Raw genomic sequence first — 20,178 nt, forward strand, 5'->3', positions numbered from 1 at the left:
TAACTCTTGCTGATTGAAGTAGTTTTTGTTTAAATCATATACAACCAAGTGCTATTCTGAACTAAAAAGCAGCGCTTCACTATGTTTTGTAAGATGATTTGACATTGTATATAGCTATATTTGTGTTTTTATATGCATTTAATATTTTTAATTTTATGCTAGGATGGTAAAATTTAGATTTTTTAAATCACTATGTCTATTTAACCGGGTTTTCCGAAGGAAAAATCCGGTTATTAAAATGGTGAAAATGGCGGGCGGGCGGGCCGCTGCAAAAAGGGTACCCTCATTGTACGGATAACTCCTCCTACAGTTTTCAAGATAGGAAGTTATTGTTTCGCAGATCAATTGTACATATATCAGAGGTGTGCATATTGCTAGGATTTTGATTTCTGATAATTTATGAAAAAAATACCAGCTTTTGAACTTAGTCATTTTTTGGCAAAATATTGCATATAGGGTACCCTCATTGTACGGATAACTCCTCCTACAGTTTTCAAGATAGGAAGTTGTTCTTTTGCAGATCAATTGTACGTATATCAGAGGTGTGCATATTGCTAGGATTTTGATTTCTGATAATTAATGAAAAAAATACCAGCTTTTGAACTTAGTCATTTTTTGGCAAAATATTGCATATAGGGTACCCTCATTGTACGGATAACTCCTCCTACAGTTTTCAAGATAGGAAGTTATTGTTTTGCAGATCAATTGTACATATATCAGAGGTGTGTATATTGCTAGGATTTTGATTTCTGATAATTTATGAAAAAAATACCAGCTTTTGAACTTAGTCATTTTTTGGCAAAATATTGCATATAGGGTACCCTCATTGTACGGATAACTCCTCCTACAGTTTTCAAGATAGGAAGTTATTGTTTCGCAGATCAATTGTACATATATCAGAGGTGTGCATATTGCTAGGATTTTGATTTCTGATAATTTATGAAAAAAATACCAGCTTTTGAACTTAGTCATTTTTTGGCAAAATATTGCATATAGGGTACCCTCATTGTACGGATAACTCCTCCTACAGTTTTCAAGATAGGAAGTTGTTCTTTTGCAGATCAATTGTACGTATATCAGAGGTGTGCATATTGCTAGGATTTTGATTTCTGATAATTAATGAAAAAAATACCAGCTTTTGAACTTAGTCATTTTTTGGCAAAATATTGCATATAGGGTACCCTCATTGTACGGATAACTCCTCCTACAGTTTTCAAGATAGGAAGTTGTTCTTTTGCAGATCAATTGTACATATATCAGAGGTGTGCATATTGCTAGGATTTTGATTTCCGATAATTTATGAAAAAAATACTAGCTTTTGAACTTAGTTACTTTTGGCAAAATATTGCATATAGGGTACCCTCATTGTATGTATAACTCCTCCTACAGATTTCAAGATAGGAAGTTATTGTTTTGCAGATCAATTGTACATAGGGTATATCAGAGGTGTGCATATTGCTAGGATTTTGATTTCTGATAATATATGAAAAAAAACCAGCTTTTGAACTTAGTCACTTTTTGGCAAAATATTGCATAAAGGGGTACACCATTTCACTGGATATGGGTTGACATGGATTATGGATAAAGTTCACATAAAAGAAAACCCGGTTTGCTGTCACATTGACAGCTTTTCACTTGTTTTCTTTATAATATGATTAAACACATTATCACTTTTTGAGAAATCTAGCAGCGCTTCATCACTTTGACTATGTTTCATTGGAATCTCTTGGTACTGACTTTGATGAAAATCAAAACGAAATTTAAAAAAAATATATGTGGTAAAATTAATGGCAGAGAGATATTACACTTTAAGATGTAAATGCACTTTCACTGAAAGATTATTAGTACCCTAACGCACGGTTACAAAAATGTTCGGAGATGAATATCCAGTGATATAAATTGCGAATTCACTAATTGACCATAAAAGCCATCTGCTTCTCCCTCCATTTTCCAAAAAAATATTAAGCAAGTATTATAAAAAAAAAAATAGCGTTGCGCAACGGACGTAAGAAAGATTATTCGAAAAAAAAAATCAGTACCTGTTTTAGCAAACTGAATAATATTCATAAAACTATACCATTGTATTTAGCCAAGTGTCTCTTTAAGTGTCTCTTTAAGCAACATACTTGCGAAATTCGTCGGGGAATAGACTTGTAGATGTTTCGTACATAATTTTTAGCTACGTCTTGTCAAAAATCTAGTGTTTGCTGGTACCGATCTTGTTCCGAAATTATGCGATGAATGCGATGGTGAAGTATTCTTTTACTGCACCACCAGATATTTTCAATAAGTTATAATACCGTGTGCATTGCAATCTTTTTTATTTTGTTCGCTTGGTGTATATCTTTCTCTAGTTTGCGTATCTTGTGTAAAAACCGTAACTTAAGGAAGATAATTTTTTAATAGGTAAGGTTTTCGTGTATATAGAATTTATCAGTCGTATTTTGTCTATAGATCTGGGTATTATGATTTATTTTGTAGACGCTAGGTGTAAATTTTATTTTATTTTTTATGATATAATAGATCTATTTTTTTTTATAAACTCTTACAAAATTGTAAGACATCCCTTTGTGAGAAACTTCTGATACGCTTTGCTTTATATCCGTTTTTAATAAAGGAGAATATGTATCTTATTTTACTTTATACGATCAAAGGTAGGAAAAGTGGGCAAAGAGCACCATAGTGCCATCTAAGAACCACGTTCAAGGCAAACAATATACTTGGAACAATCCTCTTTGACATGAAAAGCAATTAAGATCCGATAATAGCTTAAAAAATTTCAGCTTGTTTTTTGCCAACCATATGAAAAAATGTCCTAATCAATATCGTAAGTTTTGAAAATAAAAACCAAATATATTAGTACAAGGTACAATTGCAGAGTGAAAAATCGATGTAAGCAAATAGCATAAGCGTGACAATATCTTGGAAGACGCTCTCTATATATTTCCATAACAGAAGGATTCGTTGGTCACTTAGATCATTGCCTTATGTCATTATCCGTGAGGTATGTGGTAATATACAACACACAAAAATGACATTATAGGTAATTCGAAACGGCATCTTCTTATTCTTATCCAAATTTCTTAATTGTAGGTATTCCATAACGTCACAAAAATGCCCGGACGCCGCAATGAGCTGATCGAGTTCTTGATTCAGACAATCTGATAAAAACAATTTTTATTTATAATGATAGAATTAATGCATATTTCCAAATACACCTATTATAACGGTTACTTTAAAGTTATAAATGATTCACATAAAACAATAAAATAATAATCAAATTAACCAAATGAAGTGTCGATGCCTTGACAATTTTTATTCATTTGTAATAAATAATTTAGATTTATGAAGGTAAATAACCAATCTTCACTTAAATTTTAACACATAAAGTTAACACGTAATAAAAATATGATAAGTCGATTACACCTAATAAAGATCCTTTATTGTAAATTTGTATATGAATACAGAATACCTGCTACTTTATACAATCCGTAACATAACATTGCTTACGTAACAATTGATTTACACACAATGTTTTTCATAATAACTGGTAATTATAGTTCCATTCATTTGTTTGCATGATAACGATGTACACGTGATCTGAACCATAGAGATTAAAATTTGGTCACCAGTTACACCAGGACAATTCAATGATGTCATAAAGTTTAAAAACAATATCATTCTTATTTAATAATAATCTATCAATAACATGACTTTAGAAAGTTCGAGATCACAGGAACTCAAAAGATGCATCCACGCTTTCACCAGTATGAGTAGTAGCTGTGACTTTTATTTCTGTTCCGGCAATCTCCATTCTTGTTTTGACAAAAACTCTTTCCGGCCATTTTCTTTCGTCGTTTTTACATTCTATTATTATTTTTCCGAGTAGTTCACACCCACTTTTATCAACATAGATAGGTGCTTCCTGTTTTGAAATGAAGATATTTTTATTGATAGGTTCATCGCGCAAATGCTTCTTATATTCATCGACAAACGAATAGGTTGTAGTTTTTTCTACTGCTTCAGCAAGCGATACTTGTCGCCCAATGGTAAAAAACTTTGAAAAGATATCCATGCAGTAAAGTTTTCTCTCTATAATTTCCCCCTTTCTTGTGGATGTATAGAAATATCAAAGGGAACGCCAATGTCGTGTCCGTATGTATATCGACATGTTCGGGAAAAAATGATGTCAGGATCGTATCCAAAAAGAACTGCCCCCTTGGCAACAGAACCAGCTTCCATTGGAATGATAAACTTTCTGTGCGGGAAAGCTTTTTTAACGGCAGAAATAAAAAACATTCTTTCCGAAATTCCACCAACCATCACAACCACAACCAAATCACGGCAATTGTCTGCATTGAAAATATCTTCAATGTGAGAATTTATTTCATTCATCGAACTCTTGAAAAAAGATGCAAATAGGGAATTGTCGATATTTAGCTTGTCTCCACTGAATGATAATGCTTTATTTTGTTGTAATGTTTTGAATTTTTCTTCAAATTCCTCGCCGCTTCTTTCTGACAAAATATCCACTAAAGCTGGAGAAATCTTCAGGACAACTCTTTTCATCGAATCTCTAATTAAAAAAAAATACCGCGATTTCATTTATGAAAACACACAATGGATATCAGGTAAAATAAAGGACATTGATGATTTGATAAAAAAAAAACCAACCACACAGTCTAGTTTACTTAGCGAATGATGAAACTCATTTAAGTAAATTAAACTTTCTATACTTTAGATGTTAGATATTTTTAAAGAAACGATAGTGAGATTATATGAACTATCAAATTATGCAATGAATTATGAATGCGGACCTCTGTTGTTAAAATTTGTCTGGTCTAAAAATTTTAGCTTTAAAACTTGCTTAAACATCTTGCTCTGAACTCTCCTCCTTTAAACAATTTACCTGAATTTTAGAAAATCTTATTTTAATGTAAAAACAAGAGTTACCACAAATATAAATTCGGATCATATTTTTTCTCAAGTCTTCTAATTTGCAGATATATTTTTATTGAACATATTGCAAAAACATATGTCAAATAAATGAAACAGCAATGAATTATTCACAGTACTAACGTTCATCAAAGTTATTAATTTTTCTAATGCGTGGATATGAACAAAACTGAACCCATAATTTCTCCAAGATTTGACAGTGTACGCATACGGTTCTTTTCTGTTTTGCTCAAATTATAACTTCGTTACCAACTTGTTTGTCTATAAACAGTCACACCAATGAGGCCATACCTTTATATAGTTTTTTATAACATACATACAATCTCAGACTCAAATAACTTGAGTAATAATAAGAAGTTATAAACAAGTAGTTACAAACAAATAACTAATATTTTTTTCATGCCTTTGAAGAGAAGCAAACAAGCTTCGAATTCATTACATAGTATGTCAATAAAAACATAATCTTATTTTAAGCTTTTAGAAAACAGTACTTTTGAATATGTCTTTGTATTCAACAGGAATTCTTTAAAGTAATATTAAAATAATCAAATCTGCATACGGGCTTTATAATCATATAATCATGTTTTATTAAAGTGAGGAATCACAAAAAGTTAAACTTGCTTTTGCTTTTTCTCCACTGCTGATGGTTGCGATAACTTGAATTTCAGTTACTGCTATTTCCATTTCTATCGTACACGAAAACGTTTTAGGCCAAAGTTTTGATCTATTTTGCAAACAACAATTATTTCGCCCAATGCGCGACACCCCACATCATAAATAAACACAGGATTTTTTCTATTTGAAACATATACTTTAAGTGTCAATGGTTGTTTCCGCTGATCAGTACTACTTTTGTCACGGAAGTCATAATCAGAGGAAAAAGATCTTTTCTGACCAAGAAAGACTTTTTCTCCCTTTTCAAAAAACTTCTGAAAAATATTTTTGCAAAATCGCTCGTTGTTTATCAAGGTTTAATTGCTAAATGGGTGTTTGTCTTTATTGAATGGTAAACAAATATCATCTCCATATGTATAGCGACACACACGTGAGCAAATAACATCTGGATGGTGACCAAAAAGAACGGCGCCTTTGGCAACAGCAAGACCAGCTTTATTAGGTACGATAATTCGTTTTCTAGGAAAAGCGTCTTAAATGCTGTCTATTACTAGACGACTATCTGCATAACCACCAACAACCACTATTCCCAGCAAATCTTTACAAACTGGGTCTCCCAATATACCTTTTAGATGAGATTTTATATCTTGTATTGAACTTCTAAAAAAGGATCTGAACAAACTTGCATCAAAGCTTATTTTATCCTGCAAGCTTGATATTGAGTCTGCAAAGGGAGAATTGACGATGATCTCTGATATGCCGCATCCGGTGTGTTCTTCTAAGATTTCAAACAAAGCAGTAGGCATCCTAAGAGGAATCTTATTTTGAGACTTGTAATCAATTTGCTTTTTCTTGATCACTAGGATTCGCATCAGCTCCAGGTATTCAGACCTACACTCAGCCTTGAACTCAGTAAACACATCTGCTCCAACAATTTGATAAGAAATTGGGTAAATTCCTCATCGACTCTGGTGCCACCCCACGGACCCCCGCAAACATTATAAATGGACTTCATTTTTCCTGTATCAGTAATTTCTTGAACGCTGACGTCGACTGTTCCTCCTGAAAAGAAACTCTGCAGTAAACGTTTTCAACTCCGACAGGTAACAAATTTAATGAATTTCGCTTATTGCGGAGGCTCAAAATATATATGACGTAGTTCACCGGTGAGCTAAAGAACTTGACAAACATTAATATTTTTATACGCTTTATTCGAGGTATGAAAATACACGATGGTATAAGCTCTGCAACAAACAATCGAAAGCTGCTTCAAAGACGAAAAGATGATTATTTGTATAATTCTTCGTGTAGTGCACATCAAAAAAATTCCGGCACTTGGTGTTATTCTACAAGCATAATTCCGGTCAACACCTAATTCTTGTGTTTTTGACAAAGACACTGCAAACTGTAGATATACATGTATGTTCATAATTTAAAAAATACAGGTGGTATTATTACAACTTTTTTATATCAACACCAGTAAAATACATGGGACAGTAGCCATACTAATGGTTGATTCCGACTCGGTAGTTGATTGGTATTTTAAAGAAGTTGTTAAATATAACATGGCAATATTCTCATTAGGATTCAATTTTAAGCTTTCCTCGGGAAACAATTATTTGGTTGTAGAATACGTATGTTACTAAATCTGATACTAAAATGTTGATTTGTCAGGTCCTTTGTAATCTATAATTGTTAGATATTTATATTGACTTTTAAGGTCGTTCTGGTATCTTGTAATTTATAGGTGCACAACTTTTATGTGCTAAATTTTATCATCCAAATAACAGGTCATCCTCTAATATGTCAATATAAGATTATAGCAAATAGAATCATGCACAGACAACTACGCTTCAAGTACCTCTATCTAAATGCTAGCATATTTCAAAACGGATTCTGAATCATGATAAATAACTCACATATGACTAGTCAATATGTTTGTCAACATATTTTAGCTTGGGTTTTTTTCTCGTATGAAGTCACACGACATACAATTCACGGGTTTGACAAGTCGTGTCAAAAGGCTTTTTGTACAACCACAGACGTTACATCGACATTTAATTTTCAAATAATTTGACCTTATTTTTCTCGTTAAAATAAAATCGATTTTAAGTTGAAGCAAAAGACATTTGAATAACAGAAGACTTTGCATATTTCTTTATCTATACATTAAGCAAATTTTAAAATTCTTTTCAGGTTTTTTTTGGTTATTGATAGAAACTATGACTAGAAAGCAGAAAACACTTCTTCCATAAACTGACAAATAGCAAATTTTATCATGAAGTTTTTTTTAATAACTGTTGGGGTATACCTTTTTATTTAAAAATGGAACATTCTAGGTTTTCAGAACCAAATTCTTTTCTCATTAACATCTCGACAATGAATGATGTTAAAAGCCATCATTTTTCTTTTAAGTGAATAATTTTGACTAATCTAACAAAGCATTTTTGGTAAATCGATTTTTTAGAATCATATGCCGAGAAACCTTAGAACAAACAGCCATATGGAAAAATAGCAGGCGTATGTAGAAGAATGCGAATTCCGTGTGAGTTTGTAAGTGTATATTTCTCCTGCAAAAGCCTATCTGAAACACCAATAAGAACTGCATTTCACTGTTTATATATTCATCCGAATTTCTCCTTAATTATCAATATGAAGTGAATAATGGTACATGTATTTGAATTATCGCCAATGTCTATCACTGCGTTAAAAAGAAAGAACGACCATTTTTCAATTCATCTAAATGTCACCATAGTTACTAAAGCTGTTGAAAATTCGGATGTCAGATAATCCAAATGTTTGAGGTTCCACGCATCTCAAGTTTTGATCAAGTAATGATTTCTATGTCCATAAGTGATTCTCAACGGTAATAGTATGAGAAACAAACAAACTGAAATGCACACATAAATTATAATATATACGTGTTTTAATCAAATATTTGTATTAAAAGAGCTTACCAATCCATCTACAAGATGTTTTGAATAAGTTATAATAATACGTATATAAATAAACAGATGAATTGATTTCAATTACATTAATCGTGATTTGGGTATTTTATGAATAATTAAACTCAAACAGGATTACTAAGAAACAGTGACGATAAAACCCATATACATTAGGAAATGCTCAGTCCGTGTAAACATTTATTAAGAGGTGAAGTGTTAGGAAATGAAAGCTTACATATTTGCAAAAAACTCATTGAATTTGAATGTAGTGGGTACATTACCAATATTTTAATTGAAATATCTCAACCCACGATCAATTTGGAGCTTTGGTGTTATGAAATGCACAAAATAAATCGCTGTATACTATTTAAGAAAGAGTGCCCGGGAACACAGCACCAGGAAGGCGCCGTACACTCTTCTGTGTTAGCTGAACGCTTGTTTGTTATGTACGTAAAGTAGGACAAATTACTATTTCGGTGGAAGATTTTTGTAAATTGGATAATGTGACAATACATTTAGATATTAATTCTTTTGTTCATATACTTAATAGGCCACGCACTTTTAATTTTACAATAAAAGAGCACCCAATCACAACTATATTGACCAGCCTACGTACCCGATAAAAGTTAAAAAAAAAAAAATATCCAAAATTATATTGCGACGGAATACATTTATGACAGCTTGTCAGCAGTAACCGCATTCTTTGTGTGCCCATAATGCATTTTTGACCGCCCGAAAGCAAATCAGATATATACTAACTGTAATATATGATAGCAATTGTTCCTTTTTAGCTGATTTTTTTCTTTCTTCTTTTTCTTTATAAGCTGATTCAAGATATTAAGATTCACAACTAGCATGGTGTTTTCTAAGTGATAAGTATTGATTTGAAATTTTAGTAACATTAACATGTTTTAACCATAAAATTGTCTTATAAGTAAGATACTGCGATTATTTAATGGTAATGACATACGTTTAAGTTTAATAAATATACCTATAGAATATTTAGCAACATCATCTTGTGTTTTTCTTTTAAAATGACACCGACTATAACATACATGTTGATGTTCATCAAAACTTAAGAAAAAGATTACCTTTACTATAAAACTAACATTTTTCAACTGTGACCATACCTTAGTTATGAATGATCATCAATCCACTATGAAACATGTGAAACAATTGCCATTGTTTTGACAAAAATTAGAAGATTTCGGAACGAATACTTTTAGTGGCATTATATGTTTAAAGGTATAACGATATTTAATGGCAATCACCAGGATTTGACATTTTAGCACAAATCTGTTTCCTAATACTATTCTCACACCGCAAAATGGATAACTCAAGTACATTGATACATTGTAAACTGATTTCAGTAAACTTATTTTTAGTTTAGTTGTTTTAGAGGGTCTGCTATTTGATGAAAAATGGAAATTCTACAATCTAATCAGATACTCCTATATTTAGATAAGATGAAAATAAATTATTTAAAAAAGTTTATTAGCAAGCATTTTCCTACTTCTGTAGGTAAAGACAACTTAATGCTTATTCATGTCTGTCTTAAAAAAATCTCTCTAAAAATGGAATAAAGCCTATATTGAAATTTAGATTGATATTCACAAAAACACTACTTTAATAGTACTATTATGTTAATAATATATTATACAATGCTTCCGAATTTAAAGAAATAAAATTGTTTGCGTATGAATTAGTCTTTAACAAAAGACCCGAGATGTTATTATCTTTCTTGATAATCATCAAGACATGTTATATATAAACGTAAAGTCAATGACTCACCCCCTAGGTCGATTACCATGAATTTCTTCCCTCGTTCAAACGTTTTGAGCACTAGCTCCTGGTGTTCGCCCCCACTCCCAAATCTATCAATCGGAAGTAGGCGGCAGTACAGGGCGGCAGCTTCCGGTTCATATGCAAGCATTAGCTGATCGTCGTGAATTCCGGCCTAGATAACGCAAGATATTGTAAATTTTTGTCGATCTGCTTATTTTGAATATTATTATTTACTTGTTTTTAAAACCTCATTTTACTTTTATTTTTTCTATCGTAATTTTTTTATTACTTTTATTGAAAATGATATTTTACTCCAAATAATCATTAACTTAAACTAATACTGTTGAATACCTTTGACGAAATACGTGTTTAATCATATCACTGGAATCAATGCTCACTTATTAAATGCTCAGGACTGTTAAATTTGATTTGAATCTTATTATTCACTGCGTCTTTTTTTATTATACTGTTTAAATCATGTTTGATACAATTTTTTAGATCGATTGACCGAATAGACTATCAAACACCATTTATTTTTCGGTGGATATGTTGCTTTATTTTTAACGGCAAAATTAAGGGAAAATAAATTATTTGACTTAACGAAGATATGTACCTCTCTTGCTGCTTCTCGGATAAACTGTTTAGCAGAGTCTGTCCAAATAGCGGGAACTGTCAATACCCAAAAATACCGTCAGCTGTCACTGCTTCTAGAATGTTCTTGTCGTTTAATTGGCGCAATAAATGTTCTTTAAGATATCGAATGGCGTGTGCTATGATGGTCATAAAGGACATCTTTTAACCATCTATGTCTTTTATCTCCATATCTCGCTCTAGTTTAGAAAATAGATGATCACTTCCTGTTTGATCTTTAGATATGTCCTGATAACAAACAGAGGGAATTAGACAATTTAACAAGAAAAAATAGCATAAACTTTAAACCCAAGCCTTATTGATATTATTAGGAGGATCTTTTAAAGTAATTTCAATACCAGTGCATTCATGAGTTTCATCTTGAAGCGACTGAAGTAGTACCACTCTTGGTGTTCTTCTGCTTCAGACAGCTCTGCGTATTTATCTTCCGCGTCTTAACCAAAGCTGTGAAACGTCTGGTCAGGTTTTAACAAAACAGTTGTCGGTGCTTTGTATGATATTCCACCAGACTGTACAGATGACCAGTGGTTGGTGTGAATCTTCAAAGGATTTGTTTGGAAGTCATCGCGAAACGAAAATGCGTACCCAGAGTAGGTCGACCCAAAATCAATGGCGGCAACAACTATTTTCTCCCCCTTCTGCTCGCCACCTTTTTTATGGGAAACATAGATTAATCGTAGATAAATGGTAAATGAATTAAATTTCCATTCAATTATTTCATTTACACCAAAAAAATGAATTGTAACATGTCGGTAATAAAAAGTTTATTTACCCTTTTTGGATTTGTTTTTTCTTGCACCATTCTCCCCCACCGATTCTAAACACTGTCTCTAGTGCTGTAGTGCTTCTATATGACAACGATCTTTTATGCTGCACAAACAGTTAAAAAACCCAACTTGCTAGATTTAAAAGAATTTTAACGCAATACCAACTTGAATGAGATTCTTACCTTGGAAAATTGTCAAAGTACATGTATATATTGAAAATCAAATTTATTCATCGTGCTTTCTTTCAAGTCATGAATCATGTATAAAACCTAGCGTTTTCTTTGAAACTTCCTTATTGAATAAAAACAAGGTTGATCAAAATGGCTGGCGGTACTACCTTCTTGGACGGCAAGCTTCTGGTCGCTGCCATAGACTTTGGGACAGCATATAGTGGTTATGCCTTTTCTTTTCGAAGTGATTATCGACTTGATCCGTTAAAGATAGAAGTAAACCACTGGACCGGAAATGGATCCCAAACGATGTCACCAAAGGCTCCTTCATCTGTTCTCTTGAATCCTGACAAAACCTTCAAATCGTTTGGATATACGGCAGAAGAAAAATATTCAAGTTTGGTCTAAAATGGACAGCACCAAGACTGGTACTTCTTTACAAAGATTAAAATAAGACTGCTTTATAAGGAGGTATATATTATAGATAAGAATATGTTTTGGAAAAACATTCGTAGGTACGTTGTATTAATTTACTGCAGGGTAGTGTTTAATCGTTTTATCTATTTATAACAGAAAATTTCTCGAACAGACACTATAGAAGATGAATGCGGTAAACCGATGTTGGGGCTTACCATTCTCAGTATGATAATCCGTTATCTTAAGGATGATTTATTTAAAAGATTGGAACAAAGAGGAATGCCTCTGAGAGCTCAAGACATCCTATGGGTGCTTACAGTTCCAGCTATCTGGACAGATGCTGCCAAACAGTTTACTAAAGAGGCAACAGAAGAGGTGTATATAGCTGTAGTAATAAAATATGCTTATAATTTTGATTTACTCAACCTTGGTAATTGCAATAAAAAACTGTATCATATTGTAGGCGGGAATAAAATCAGATGATATCATGCTGGTATATGAACCGGAGGTTGCAGCACTGTAGTGCCGATTTCAAAAAATGCAAAATATTTGCAATGCAAAAGACGACAGCAATCTATCTAAGAAGAAAAAGATGTTGGTGTTTGATATGGGAGGTAGGGGACCTATTACTTTAACATTTTAGTGTCAGCATTTATCTAATTGTGATAACAATGTACAATTCTACAAATGTTTGCAAATTAGGTCAATACAAAAATGCTAACTTTGCTTCTTTTGAGTCAAATATTAGATATAATGATTTTTTTTCTTATTACAAAAAACTTAAATTATTGATATTTAATAGAAAATAAAAGTTGCTCATATTTATGGACTGTGGTTTAAAATGCATAACGTTTGCGACTTTTACATATTTAAACATAAAATTTATATTATTGAATACCTTTGCAATCTGTTTATACCAGCTGATTTCAGTTGGTTATCTACTGTTATGTTAAGGGGGAACAACAGACATCAGCATTATCGAGATCATAAGTGAGAAAGAAATTCACGTCGTAGAAAGAGCACGTGGAGGAGCGTTTGGTGGAGTCTTCATTAACGAAGAATTCATTCAGTGGCTGGAGGACGTGTTTGGAAAAGATATGATAAAGGAATTCAAAAAGAAGCATCGATCTGATTTTATGCTACTCATTGAAAACTTTGAAACCAAAAAACGTTTAATAAAACCTGATGATGATACTCCCATATGCTTCCAGATCCCGTTATCCCTTAAAGCTAGCTCAGAAAAGTTTTGGGGATACTCTTTGGAGGAACATTTTGACAAAATGAGTATATCTAGTGTAAAGGTTAAGAAACGTGGAAAACTGTTCATCAAGTCTTCATTTATACTGAATACTTTTTTTCTCCCTATTGCCAAAGATGTTTTTGAAGAACTACGGAAAGCTCTTTCAAAACATGGAGATATCGACTGTGTGTTGGCTGTAGGAGGTTTAGCTCAGTCTCCTGCCATTGTCTCTGAGATCCGGAAATACGTCAAAGACGTACCTGTGTATGTTCCGTTCGATTCGTCCTTAGCAGTGGTCAGTGGGGCTGTGCTGTATGGACATGAGAATAATATCATTAAGGCCAGAGTCTGTCTTTATTCTTATGGTATTCAAACGATGAGACCATTTATTAAAGGAGATGATGAAACGAAAAAGGTTGTTCAAGAAGGAGAAACGTGGTGTAAACACAGTTTTAGAGCCCTTTACAAAGCTGGAGATCTTGTGAAACTAGGAGACGTGTCTTCATACAATTTAATAGAGTCGTTTGAAGATGAAAACAGAAAGCATAAGCGATTTAAATCAATACGGTGCGTTCTTTTTACGTCGAAGGAGAAAGATGTAAGATACGTCACCGACGAGGGATGCAAGGAACACGGTACAATTGACATTGACGTCCCAGTAGATGGATTTCCGGTTCATTATGAATGTACTGTTGAACTTGAGTTTGCTGGAACCGAAATTATCGCTCGTTTAAAAGACGTAAAAGGTACTAAAACTATCAGACTAGAATATATGAACTAAAAATCAAGTGTTTATGTTTATTTGTATTTTCTGAAGAAAATATATTAATAATAACTCAATTTCAATAAAACTATATGAATTGTAGTTATTGTTGTTTTAAAATTGAGTAACGCTTTAAGTATATTTCAGCAAAAAACCAAGAGAAGGCACAATATATTTAAATCAATATGAACAATTTTTTCGCAAAAGTTCGAATAGAGTTAGGATATTTGCCAACATTTTTGAAATTCAAACTGTGTGGTTAATTCGAATATTGAAATAAGCTTTCCGTAATGATTTGTACAAACCTGTCTTATGGTCTAGCCTGCATGTTTTATTATACCCGCACTTTCTAAAGAAAGTTCGGGTATATTGTTGTTACCTTGTTCCGTCCGTCCGTCCTTCCGTCCGTCCGTCTATCACGTTGTACTTTCTCAAACTGCTCTTACATCTTATAAACCAGCAAACTGAACTCTTGGAGTTTGATTTGGGGTGTCATAGTGTTTTGTAAAAATTCTCTGATAGTCCTGTGGGTCAAATAATTGTTAAAAATGACGTTTTTTTCGCAAAAAACCTTCTTCCTCGAACTCCTACATTTTTAACAGTAGACAAATCATCTCTTGAAATTTGTTTTTGGATATCCCATAGATACGCAATAAGGTATTGGAATTTTCAATTTTGTCGTGGGGTCATTTAATGGCTGAAAAATGACGTTTGTTTTTACAAAAAAACTGGTTTCAAAAAAATGCAGTAGCCAAATGATCTAGAATATGATTGGGGGCGTCATATTGAAGTGTGATCAGGTTCCACATTTTTTTTATAAGGGGATCAGTGGGCAACAAAAAATGATGTTTTGGGCAAAAAATTATGGTTCCCAGAACTGCTCTTACAACTTTTGGAGTAGCTACGTCATCTCTTGGGATATAATTGGGGTTGTCATATAGATGCGCAATAAGGCCTTAAAAATTTAAATTTCATCCAGGGAGTCAAATAGTAGCAGAAAATTTACATTTATCACTCAATAAAAAACATAGACCCGAGAACTTTTCTTATGATTTAATGGATAGACACATTATATCTTGGGATAGGATAGGGACTGTTTTATAGATGTGCAGTAAGGTTTTAAAAATTCAAATTTCATCCAGGGAGTCAAATAGTAGCAGAAAATTGACGTTTATCACTCCAAAAAAACATAGATCCTAGAACTTCTCTTATGATTTGATGGATAGACACATCATATTTTGGGATATGAAAGGGACTGTTCCATAGATGTGCATTATGGTTTTGAAAAATTAAATTCAACCCTGAGGCCCATTATTTACATACCGTTTGATGCCTTTAACGATCAAGAATATATATGGTTTATGGGTGGGGATCTCAACCGTTTTCGAGATATTCGTGCACTTCCTGTTCGAGGGGGGTCACGACTGCCCCCGGGGCTCATGACCTACATACCGTTTAATGCCCCTTGACACAAGGAACAAGAATATCTATGGTTTAAGGGTGGGGATCTCAACTGTTTTGAGGATTTTAAGGGACTTGCTGTTCGAGGGGGGTCAGGACCACCCACAGGGCCCATGACTTACATAACATTTGATGCCTCTTGACATCAGAAACAAGAATACATGTTTATATGGTTTAGGGGTCATGATTATAACAGTTTCTGAGATATATGGTAATATTCCAATTCCTGAGGATGGGGGTGGTGATGACCACAGAGGTTAGATCTAATAAACGCTATATATTGCCAGTAACAGTCAATATATGATTATGAAAACCCTATATTATTATCTTTGTCCTTTTTCAAGTTACCATCAACAATAGAGACTACGATTCTTCCTACAAAGTTCAATGTTACACCCCACACCCTTTTGACCACCTCCCCCTTCCAGTAAAGTGGTTGTCTAACCCAAAATGAGAAAAATCAAACCAGGGTGCACAACTAGATATGCAGGCCTATTGTATCCTAGAGTGTTGTATAATTCTGTTCAGCCATCTCTGAGAAGAAGACGAAGAATAATAATACATGTTATAAGAACCGTACAAAAACAACGAGTCTTCAAATTTCATTCGGGAGACTAAATGATAAAGATTAAATAGAGATAGGATCATCAAACATCAAAAATTTAAAGATAATTGACAATTTCTGATTCTAACGGGGTCAAGATGATCCCTTAGGGTCAAGACTTACATGCCATAATGATATGATGCGCCATGACCTAAGGAGGAATAATATCTTTGGATTAAGGTGGAGATCACAATTGTTTTTATGATATTTGATAATTTCAGGAAGAGCACTTGGGATCATGACCTACATACTATCTGAAATGCCTTGAACAAAGAAACAATGATATATGTACATAATATATGATTCAATTTAAGAACCCAGATATAGATCAATCATCTATGTGTTGTATTACTTCCTATGTATTTATACATGTATTAGTTTGTGTATTGATCTATACTATTAATTTTCATGACTGTAGTATGGCTTAGTCTTACTTAAAATTATATTAAAAAATTGTCAAATATATGACTTGGAACCCCCACCCCAAAACAAACTCAAATATAAACTGTTGTCCCATCCCCTTAATTGTCGAATGATCTATTAAAATTAAAAATGTTATTCTTAAATAAAATTACATTACACCTTGCATAATTGACAAATGATCTATTGAGATATGATCAGAAATCATATATCTACCTTGGGATCAATAAATAATATTCATTGACAAGTTTTAATGAATAACAATAAATGATTCAAATTATAAATGCTTATACTCCACATCCACCCCCCCCCCCCACCCCCGCCAATCAAACCTGGTTCTGAAGATTCAGTCTTTTTACATTCTTACATGTGTACAGTAGCAAATTTTAAAACATTTCTTGAGTGCTTTTTCTCTCCTTATGCACATTTTGGAAATTGCTTTAATTCAATTTTTAAGACTTATAAACAAAATGTTATATTCATGTGTATTCGCCTATTTGGGGTAATTGTAAAGTCTCCTTAACAAAGCAGTGTCATCATTAGGCTAGGAATTACCCACATGGATCAAACACTACATATGAATAAGATAAAATACTTTATTATTTCTAGTTCTAGAATGCCAGGGTGTCTCCAAGGGGGCAAAACCTTATGTTTACAAATTGACGCGCAATGAAACAAAGAGCAAGAATAAATTATTTTGTTTAGGGACGAGGATCTCAAAAGTTAACAAATTATACAGTGTATCATCATTTCCTATTTCATAAGGGGGGGGGGGGGGGGTTAAAGACAACACCTGGGGGTCACGTACTATACACCAATTGATGCATTATAATGACATTAGAATTGAAGATATTTCGTATTTTCCTGTTTCATGGGGTCAAAACAATCCCATAAGGTCATGGCCTACATTGTATTTGATGCATTATAATACACTAAGAAAGAAATACTCATTCCTTCCTTCCTTCCATCCTTCCTTTCTCCTTATTATAACTCATATAAAATGATAAGTCTGTACACTTACTTACATCTGATACACAAATTTTATACGAAATTGTTTATACAGGGTCAGTATTGGGTCAACTCTGACAAATAAAAAAATGAAAAAAAATAATGCAATTACAATGACAGAAACTTTAAAATGCGATAGGATATGTAACGATGATAAGCTTATTTAAAGATACAGTATACTGTCAAAGGGAGATCACTTATTTAGAAAGTGAAAGTAATACTTATGTATGCTGGCTTCTCATTATATTGTGCTACTACATTTATTATGCTTACCTATATTGGTCAACATCATAAAGATAATCCAATTAAAGCACAATAATGAATTCCTATAGCTGATCATCACAAAAGAAATGCTTATGCGTGTTAACTAATCCTTTTCTGCATATGGAAAACACATACGTGTATGTATACACCCCATGAAACCCATTTAATTGAAGAGCTAGGAAAAACTAGTTCCCGCTGATGAGACTCACAGACCTGTGTTGTGTACGTAACTTCAGACAGAGATCAGTTATTTGTAAGATGCATGTATTTTTATGACCTATTCTTCAAAACCCCTTGCACTATTTTATTAGGTAAATAACAGCTTTATGATTGTAAAGGACACCTGCATATTGTGATGTATACTTCCTAACGTTATTGAAATAAACAATAAAGCCTAAATATAATATTTACCCCCCAAATAATGTTACCTAACATTAAAGCGCAATGGGTTAGAGCATTTACATGTCTGTAAGAGCATTGTGGTCCAAGGTGTATTTTTGGTAATTTTACTATTGATATAAATGAGTTTTAATGGGGAGGGGGGTCTGGACCTCTCACTCCCACCCCTTCTCTAAATCTGTGCACACGATGATGTACATGTAGGCACACAGAAGCAAATCTAAAGTCGTCAACTGCCACGGGGAGAGGGGGTATAATTTAATTATTAATTTTGTTCGTAATAATTATATAGACAATTATACTTTCTATTACATGAACTGTAAAGATTACTAAATAACTGAAATTCACTGCAAATAGTTCAACCCCAAATTGCACATTAAGTGCTGCTCATGTGTATTATCATATGGGAATGGATCTCATCCTTCAGTTATGAAAATTATAATTTTTAAATGTATTACCGGAGATTGCATGTGGCCTTCATTTTGAATTAAACTGGTACAAAACAGTGTTATTTAGCGGCAAACACTTGTTGCAGGTATTACTGTCTAACGACATCATCTAGTTTAAAATTGTACAGCCTGTTATCCAAAGCTGACAAAAAGAAATAACAAATTGGCTGCTTAGAAGTGTGCAAAAATCGTTTTTCAACAAGAGATATTTTGGTTGTCACATATTCAATCGTATGCAAAAAAGCAATGTCATACATTTCGAACAAACTGTATAAGTTCGCATTAAAAATAAATTCTAGCATGTTAAACAAGAAATAAGTTGTAATCTCAGTTGTACCCAGCCAAGGGCATTTGAATAATTTTTGGGAGTTGATTTTAATCAACTCTCCTATGCTGTAACTCAGACAAACCGAAAGTGAAACATTGTTTGGACTTCAGCACAAATCATCGCTGCAGACAAGACTTAGTTCTTGAAAATACCCAGTAATTGATAAATTCGATGTAATATATGCTAAAGCATTGTTTTTCAAGGAAACTTTTTTATAAAAACCTTGAAAATAGTCAGATTTTTACGGCGGCGTGGAAGGGCCAGATGAAAAAAAAAATTAATCTTATTCGTTCGGACGAATAAGCTATTTGTTCGGACAAATAAGTTATTTGTTCGGACGAACTAGGATTTGTTCGGACAAATAAGTTATTTGTTCGGACGAATTAGCTATTTGTTCGGACGAATTAGGATTTGTTCGGACGAACAAGTTATTTGTTCGGACGAATTAGGATTTGTTCGAACGAATAAATTATTTGTCCGGACGAATTAAGATTTGTTCGGACGAATTAGGATTTGTTCGGACGAATAAGTTATTTGTTCAGACTAATTAGGATTTGTTCGGACGAATTAGGGTTTGTTCGGACGAATAAGTTATTTGTTCGGACGAATTAGGATTTGTTTGGACGAACAAGTTATTTGTTCGGACGAATTAGGATTTGTTCGGACGAATTAGCTATTTGTTCGGACGAATTAGGATTTGTTCGGACGAATTAGCTATTTGTTCGGGCAAATTAGAATTTGTTCGGACGAATAAGTTTTTTGTTCGGACGAATAAGTTATTTGTTCGGACGAATTACGTATTTGTTCGGATGAATTAGGATTTGTTCGGACAAATTACGTATTTGTTCGGACGAATTAGGATTTGTTCGGACGAATTAGCTATTTGTTCGGGCAAATTAGAATTCGTTCGGACGAATAAGTTATTTGTTCGGACGA

The 20,178-nt window shown here is 33.1% G+C and overlaps 2 protein-coding genes across 2 annotated transcripts; one reads left to right on the forward strand and one right to left on the reverse strand.

Moving 5' to 3' along the window:
• Positions 1 to 4,007: 4,007 nt before the first annotated feature.
• On the reverse strand, positions 4,008 to 10,977 carry LOC136270334 (heat shock 70 kDa protein 12A-like; the record flags this gene model as incomplete). Its single annotated transcript, XM_066067719.1, has 5 exons — positions 4,008 to 4,574; positions 6,448 to 6,646; positions 8,529 to 8,536; positions 10,308 to 10,473; positions 10,915 to 10,977. Coding segments are annotated over 5 exons (918 nt in total), but the record flags the coding sequence as incomplete, so codon positions are not given.
• A 1,088-nt stretch (positions 10,978 to 12,065) lies between these two features.
• On the forward strand, positions 12,066 to 14,411 carry LOC136269857 (heat shock 70 kDa protein 12A-like). Its single transcript, XM_066065286.1, has 4 exons — positions 12,066 to 12,360; positions 12,463 to 12,681; positions 12,770 to 12,920; positions 13,261 to 14,411. Exons 3-4 carry the CDS (start codon positions 12,845 to 12,847, stop codon positions 14,325 to 14,327), a joined length of 1,143 nt encoding a protein of 380 aa, XP_065921358.1. The 5' UTR covers positions 12,066 to 12,360; positions 12,463 to 12,681; positions 12,770 to 12,844; the 3' UTR covers positions 14,328 to 14,411.
• Positions 14,412 to 20,178: the final 5,767 nt, after the last annotated feature.

The sequence above is a fragment of the Magallana gigas genome, chromosome 7 (assembly GCF_963853765.1).
Source record: "Magallana gigas chromosome 7, xbMagGiga1.1, whole genome shotgun sequence".
NCBI lineage: Eukaryota > Metazoa > Mollusca > Bivalvia > Ostreida > Ostreidae > Magallana > Magallana gigas.

Excerpts from the sequence above, each read along its gene's own strand:
- LOC136269857 (XM_066065286.1), top strand. The coding sequence starts at position 12,845 with ATGCAAAATATTTGCAATGCAAAAGACGACAGCAATCTATCTAAGAAG. Across the intron at positions 12,921-13,260 it reads GTTGGTGTTTGATATGGGAG|GGGGAACAACAGACATCAGC; the intron begins GTAGGGGACCTA and ends TGTTATGTTAAG.